The sequence below is a fragment of the Thrips palmi genome, unplaced genomic scaffold (assembly GCF_012932325.1).
Source record: "Thrips palmi isolate BJ-2018 unplaced genomic scaffold, TpBJ-2018v1 HiC_scaffold_19, whole genome shotgun sequence".
Lineage (NCBI taxonomy): Eukaryota > Metazoa > Arthropoda > Insecta > Thysanoptera > Thripidae > Thrips > Thrips palmi.
The window spans coordinates 5,588,838-5,596,212 of NW_023144628.1; the positions used below are offsets into that span (position 1 = coordinate 5,588,838).

General features: G+C 41.3%; 1 protein-coding gene across 2 annotated transcripts; it reads left to right on the top strand.

Moving 5' to 3' along the window:
• The first annotated feature begins 513 nt into the window (after positions 1 to 513).
• On the top strand, positions 514 to 6,765 carry LOC117646095 (protein EFR3 homolog cmp44E). 2 transcript variants are annotated; one of them, XM_034386790.1, is made up of 17 exons: positions 514 to 595; positions 1,858 to 1,934; positions 2,034 to 2,161; positions 2,241 to 2,391; positions 2,474 to 2,626; positions 2,708 to 2,814; positions 2,895 to 3,041; positions 3,135 to 3,213; positions 3,292 to 3,427; positions 3,516 to 3,805; positions 3,888 to 4,060; positions 4,146 to 4,377; positions 4,458 to 4,586; positions 4,679 to 4,873; positions 5,023 to 5,103; positions 5,184 to 5,345; positions 5,428 to 5,703. In XM_034386790.1, the coding sequence occupies exons 1-17, from the start codon at positions 514 to 516 to the stop codon at positions 5,701 to 5,703; spliced, it is 2,598 nt and encodes an 865-aa protein (XP_034242681.1). The 2 variants fall into 2 exon arrangements, with proteins under 2 accessions (XP_034242681.1, XP_034242683.1); XM_034386792.1 differs by lacking the exon at positions 514 to 595 and adding an exon at positions 1,089 to 1,262 and having other exon boundaries at positions 5,428 to 6,765.
• The last annotated feature ends 610 nt before the right edge of the window (positions 6,766 to 7,375 follow it).

Genomic DNA, 7,375 nt, shown 5'->3' on the forward strand with positions numbered 1-7,375 from the left:
CGCAGGGGCGTGCGCATGTCGGTCGCCAGTAGGCTTCGCGCTTCGCGAGCCTCGCCAAGGCTTCGCCGCGTCGCCGCTTCGCCGTGCACGCGCGTGGCGTCGGGGGCGTTGGGGCCGTCGGGGTACTCGCTGGTGGTGCCCGCCTGCCGCGACATGACGGTCCTCACGCCCGTGCCCTGTCACGGCCAGGGCAGGCGCCGTCGCAGCCCCTGAGCACGGCGTCGACGCGAGGCCGCGCATCTTTCCGCCGCGGGTACTTGGACGCGCTGCTGGCACTGCTGGCACCTGTAACGCGCTGCCACTGTAGGTGTCGCGCGTGGCGTGGCGTGGCGGGACGTCCAGAGCCTCCGCGACGTCGGCGTGCTAATCACCACGGAGCCTCGGCCGCCGCCGCCGCCAGCCCCGCGCGGCGCCCTAGTCAGTACGAGCGCGCTAGCAGGCGTCGTTTCCGCCGTTGGCGCGTAGCCGCAGCTTTCTCGGGGCACCTGGCGAAGCGGCGCGCCGAGCACGGCCATGGCCATCTTCAAGTGCTGCTTCGAGCCCCAGCTCGGCGACTTCTTCGAGCCCGTCGTGCAGAAGTGCACCGACCCGGGCTGTAAGTACTGCTCGCCGTGCACTTGTTCCCTGTCCCTGCGTGTCGTGGCTCTCCCGACACATAGCGGTGTGCAGTGTACCTCCCAATCGTTGTGTCCTAGATACTCTACTTCTAGAGTTCCGACGCGGAATGCCTCGGTAACAATGCACGCGACAAGCGCAATAATGCCACTCATCGTGCCCCTCACGCCATCGCACCGAATGCCACGACACTCACTCAACTTACTGTTAAATTTCAACATCATTGTTCAGGCATTTCACCCTACATCACCTTATTTACTTTCACGCATTGATTGACATGTCAGGGGGAAATGTCAGACGAGTCAGCAAGAATTTACGACCGGCGTATTGGTGAGTGCGAGCGCGTGAAGATTGTCACCTGTCCCTGTCACTGTGCTGCGCGGCGCTGCGGCCTGATTCGAACCGAGCGCGCGAGAGCGGGGAGTCAGGGTTGCCAACACGAATAAAAATATGAGTTAAAGCTGTCAGGACCGAACGCATAAACATTGAGATGGGTTTCGGAGGAATGTATTGCGGGTCAAGAGTGTCGTCACTCATTTTCGATCAGTCAAAACAATGTTTTCAACGAATATATGGTTGATGTCTCTCAGGGCGTGTCAAAGTCAGGCTGCGCCGTGACTGACATCACGGCACCAGCAAGACAAGCAGTAATCAATGAACTTATGTCAAGCTCATCAGGGTTAAATCTCACTGACACATGGGCATTTTTAATTTAAAGAGTCAGGGACATAGTCTGCTATAGGTGTACAGCCTTTCAAGTGAATTTGTCGGTTGAAATCAGTTTACAAAGCCCGGCTGGCTGGGCAGACAGAAAGCTAACCTTTAATTTCCTTGCAAAGGTAGCAGAAAATGAGTCGAGGTAATAACAGCATGTATCAACATGTTTTGAATTTGCTAACGTAGATAGTGATCATGCCATTTTATGATATGTTACATCGACAAATTTGATCCGTTTGTGTTGTCAGTCCCATTTACTAGAATGGTAACATCAGGACACTGACTAGGCACAATTTTGGAAATCTGCTATTCTTGTCCTTGATTGTTTCCTTCTCGGGTTTTGGCCGGACATGGATTTTAAAAAAAATTAGAAGATTGATCATTTTATTTCAAACATTTTTCCTTTAATTTATCCAACTATAATTTTTTGCATGTCCTTTAACACAAACAACATTTGCACAGTGTGTGCAAGGACCATATAATGAATGAATTTTTAATGACTCAAGTTTTTTGTATCTTTTGTAGGTTGTTGCTGGTGCTGCTCGGCACTGAGGCCACGCTACAAAAGACTTGTTGACAACATTTTCCCCGTCAATCCTCAGGTAATATTTTAAATTATTTCATAACTCTTTCGAGCAATCTGGGCCGGATGCAGTACCTAACTGTAAAACTTTCTTTTCTTATTCTTTCAAAATTTTCAGGATGGACTCATTAAGAACAACATGGAAAAGCTCACGTTTTATGCTTTGTCATCTCCTGAAAAGCTGGATCGAATTGGAGAATATCTATACCAAAAAGCAGCAAGAGATATTTATCGGAGACGAAATGGGTAAGCATTTCACCAAATATGATATGGTGTAAATTTTTCAGAGGTTATAATGAGAATCCTATGTCTATTTTTATTGCAGGCTTGTTGTGATTGCAATGGAGGCGATGGATCAGCTTCTCCTTGCATGTCACGGTCCTACTTTGAATCTTTTTGTTGAGAGCTTTCTCAAAATGGTACAAAAACTGTTAGAGTCAACTGAACCTCAGTTGCAGATTCTTGCCACACAATCCGTAAGCTTTTATTTGCGAGAAATATTCATTTGTTTTGGATTTCCTTACATACCTTGCTAACTAATATTCTTGGTCATTTTAGTTTGTACGATTTGCAAACATTGAGGAAGACACACCATCTTACCATCGTCGGTATGACTTCTTCGTCTCCAAATTCTCAGCTATGTGCCACAGCAATCACACAAATAGAGAATGGTGTAATAAGATAAGACTAGCAGGAATACGTGGCTTGCAGGTACTACACTTTTATTTCGATGGTGGTGTTTATTACTAATGTTGAAATTTGGGATTTTATTTTGTTCTTACTTTTTCCTAGGGTGTTGTCAGGAAAACAGTTTCTGATGACTTGGTTGAAAATATTTGGGAACCAGTTCATATGGATAAAATCATGCCGTCCTTGTTGTACAATATGCAGAATACCAGGTAAGTGCATTTTTTCCTTCATCCTTTTAGAAGGATTTTTAACAAATCATGTATTGTGAATGTTTATTGTAATATTTCAGATATCCAGTCAGCCAACCAGACAGCCCAGCTCCACATGGTGAAGAAGATCGTCAGGATCCTCCAACTTTGGCTGAAACTTGCATGCGCGAATTAGTTGGGCGTGCATCATTTGGGCACATCAAAAGTGTTTTGAGGCCTGTTCTCAGGTAAGCACGTTTGAACTTTCCAGAGGAGTCTTGCTAGGTTTGTGTTCTTTTCATCCCAAGATAGTTATTAACATTATATTTTTTCCCATTTAGGCACTTAGACCTTCACAAACTGTGGGTGCCAAATGAATTTGCGATTCACAGCTTTAAAATCATCATGTTTTCTATTCAGGTAAATTGAAAGATTTATGCAATTTTTCTAGATCCTCTGCAAGTGTCTTCACTGTCACTAATTTGGCTTATTTTTCAGTCACAATACTCCTACACTGTGGTGGAAACACTTATGGCACACTTAGATGACAACTCTACTTCTAGTCCAGAAATTCGCACCAGCATTGCTGATGTCTTGTCAAAAATAATTGCAATAGCTGCGGGCGAGAGCGTTGGTAGGTGTTGTATTTTACTAAAAAAATATCAATAAAAACCCATAGTTAAAACATTTGGAAGTTCTCATCGAAAATAATGTTATTTCAGGTCCTTCCGTCTTGGAAATCATCAATTCTCTTTTGAATCACCTTCGAGTGTCTGTAAGCAAACTAGCAAAAGCAGAAGACTCAGCTCGCCACAAACTTGCAAGCAAGGAAGACTCAAACCATGAAAAACTGTATCAAGAAGCTTTGATCAATGCCTTGGGTGAATTTGCAAACCACCTCCCTGACTACCAAAAGATTGAAATAATGATGTTCATCATGTCAAAGGTCCCTCACTCAGAGCAAGAAGGCGATGTGCTTCTTCAAAGTATGCTTCTGAAATCTCTATTGAAAGTAAGTTCTTCTCAATTTCAAATGAAAATGAGATTAATCCTGGTCATAGTAATTAATTGTGAACAAATTACCGTTTTTTTAGGTTGGCACAAAGTACCAGACCATCCAGTTGAATCAAGCTTTCCCAGTAGTTTTCCTGGAACGGCTCCTAAGGATGAGTGGTGGACCCAATCCAGATATGCGACTCTTGGTCAACAAAATTCTTCACACATTATTAGATCGTCATCATAATTTGGACAAACTGCTGAAACCAACGTAAGACTAACAATTTTAAGGAATCCTAAATGTCATAAATACAAGGTTGTAGCACTGCATTACAAAATGTCATTCGTTATTTCAGGGTTGATGTGGATAGTTTGAAGCTTACAATTACCAAATCTTCTCGGTTGGATGCAATCTTTATCCGGAAGCATGGTGGTGACTTTTTCCTGACACTGTATGAAAGTCTGGAGCTTTCAAGCAATACAGTTGAGACTATTGAGGCAGCTTACACCACAACAGCTCTAATTTGTATTGAACTTGTTTGTGAAGAATCTGTTTGTGATCTACTCCGCCTTATTATGAGTATTCAAGTAGGTATCAAGACTCAGTTTTCTGTGTGACATCTCTCATATCTTTTTGTATTGTCTCCATTAACATTTCATCTCTTCAGGATCTTGCCTTGACCAGTTCAAAGTTGTCTCTGCATCAGAAATATCAACTGCATGCAATTGTAGCATCACTGCTGGTGCTCGTGCCTTATTGTGTGCCTTTGACAAGTCTTCAGTCTTATGCTGATAAGGTAAGCCACCTCTTACTTAATTTCTAGATTTATATTGAACTGAACCACTTTTTAAATGGTAAATTATCATTTTATTGTAATTAATTTTTCAGATAATTGCCACACGTATTGCCAAAGCTCCATATCTTCTTCCTCCTTTGTCAAGGGAGTATGAGTCAACTGTAGTTCCTGCAGGGGAAGTTCTCCTTGACCAGGCTCAAATTACCTCATGTCTTGCTGATGCAGGCCTTGATGCCACCCAGATTTCTCGGCCTCATGCAGGGAGTCTGCAACATCGACACTCTTGGGTAAGACCTTCTGCCTACCAGGTCAATTCTGCATGCCCACAAACTACCTATTTTTCCTCCCGGACAAAATAATTTTGAAAATTGATTTTGTATTGTTTATATTGTAGATATTGAGGGTGCTGATTGCCTTTTTTCTTGTTTTTTGGCAGGTGGACAGTGGCATGGGCGCTAGTTCTACCGAAATGAATATGGAAGTGGACAGCGTCTCATCATCTCCAGGAGTTGTGAAGGTGAAGGAAAGCTTTTGTTTTTCAATCTTAGATTATAATTACAAGTACCTCAAACTAACATTTGGTTCTTTTTCTTGCAGAAATTCCCTGAGGAGGAACTTACGTTTGAATCTCTGAAAAGAATCCTATCCCCTGAAAATGTGGAATCCAAAAAGGAAGCAGAAGAAGAGATGAGGCTCCGTCTGTTTGAAACTTATCGCAATGCACCTTTCACAGAACTGGTGCGACAAACTGAAGCAAGGGTAAATATCTTATCTTATTTCATCTCCCATGAAGTAAGGCTCTGTGAGCATGGTTTGGACTTGATTCTCTTCTTGTTTTAAGGGTGATGTTCTCAATGAGCGGCTGGATCAACTACTCAAAAAGCTGGCAGCTAAGCAAATCCCTCGTTACTTGTCGGAGCGAAGAGATGTTGAGCGAGAAAGGGATCGTGAAGAAGACCAACGATCTGAGGAAGACAGTGAAGAAGAGAGGGATCGCTTTGGCAGTCATTCTCCACATGGCCATAGCAGATCTCATAGTAGTGACAGAGAGATTCAGCTCCCTCCTGCACCTCAACCATTGTATGAGTCACTCTTCCCTGAGTTGTTTGTGTATTAGTTCAGTTCCTTTCACAAGTAGAATATGTAATGAATTTTAGAAGTAGATCAGAAGAAAATTAACAAAGAAACTTTTTCTTACATCACTTCTGAAATGTACAAAACACTCTGTTCTCTACCTGAATATACATTAAATATCACAGTTCAAACATAATATGTACAGCAATAATACTGGTACAAGTTGCTTTGTTATGAAAATGAGTTTTTGTAGAAGTTTTGTTGTTATTTCAGTATATTCTATACTGAACTCAGGATAGATATAATTTTTATAGTTAAATTACAGGAATGGAATAAACTTTATTTGTAAGACCATCCCATTTTGATAAACAAATTCTGTAGATACTACAACTTAATTAGATATGCCTGTTTAATTTCATGTGCTTATCTGAATGTGATTACATGTATTAATATTCAATCTCTTTGTTTCTGTACTCGGAGAGTATTTGTGGTGAACTTCTTCTATGGTTATATTTAAGTATTGTTCTAAGTACAGTGTGGAAGTTTCATCAACATTTCTTACATGAAATGTGGCTTTTTGAAGAGCATTTATGTATTGTTGATTGTTCAGAAATTTATGTGACAATAAGATATTGCATATAGTATTGTCTTAACAACTTGAACAGATGTTGTCACCAACAGCATATGCAAAGCAGCATATGTTAATGGTACATGTGTAAATAGTATTTTAATGTTGCTCTGGTTGGGATTTTCAAATTTTATCTTGTGTGTAAGTAAATGATGCCTGCCATCTATTTTATTTTGGCCTCTCTGCTTTTTAGTGTACGGTGAACAAAACATTTTACTAGCTCCTCTGGTTCAATCTTGAAGCTGTGATAAATGGATATGACAGAAGGTATGGATGATGTGACACAGAGAACTGGTGCTTTACCTCCTTTTAGAGAAAAGCAATCTTCAGCTCTCTACAAACTGTGAACATTTGTTATTTTTTTGTAAGTCTGTGTATCACATTCAAATTTCACTCAAATCCACATTTTTCAGATCTTTTTTCTTCTTACCCCTCTATTGAGACTATTAAATAGACTTGTTATTGATTTTGAGCATCTTTGTTTCAGTATTTATTTGCTAAACCCACATTGAGTATGTGACTCAAATAATTTTTATATTTTGAAGTAATCACTTGCAGAGGCTCTGCTAAACTCAAATTTTGGTTTACTGCTTGGAACTTGTTTATTATTCCATCTTTCTGTACCCTTTTGCCACTGCCATTCAGTTATTGTTCAATTTTGGAGAAATATTAAGTGCACCCATTCAGGATCTGTGCTTCAAACTTTGTCTTCTGTGATTTACTGCTAATGCTCATTTGAGTAACGACTTTAAAGAAACAATCCATTATAATGTTTGGTAATTGACTAGCATGTGTTTTGGATTATTATCGATCCTTGTACAATTATGGTAGACGTTTGAGTGGTTGCATGATTATGGTCAGGATGTGTTATTGTGAAGTGTTGTAAAAGATGAATAAATTTGGTTTTTTATATAAATCTATCAGTCTACTTCAGCTTGCCCTTCCAATTACGGTGGTAGCGTCAAGACACTAGACAGACACTCCCAGCGCAGATGCGGACCGCACTCATTTTTGAGCGAGTATTCCAGAGATACTCCCTGTCTGCAGGCCCCTTCTGCTCGCCTCCGTGTTTCAGTCGCGGAGTACT

Coding starts and splice junctions, on each gene's coding strand:
- LOC117646095 (XM_034386790.1), top strand. CDS start 514: ATGGCCATCTTCAAGTGCTGCTTCGAGCCCCAGCTCGGCGACTTCTTC. Junction 1,935..2,033: donor TTTTCCCCGTCAATCCTCAG/GTAATATTTTAA, acceptor CAAAATTTTCAG/GATGGACTCATTAAGAACAA. Junction 3,214..3,291: donor TCATCATGTTTTCTATTCAG/GTAAATTGAAAG, acceptor CTTATTTTTCAG/TCACAATACTCCTACACTGT.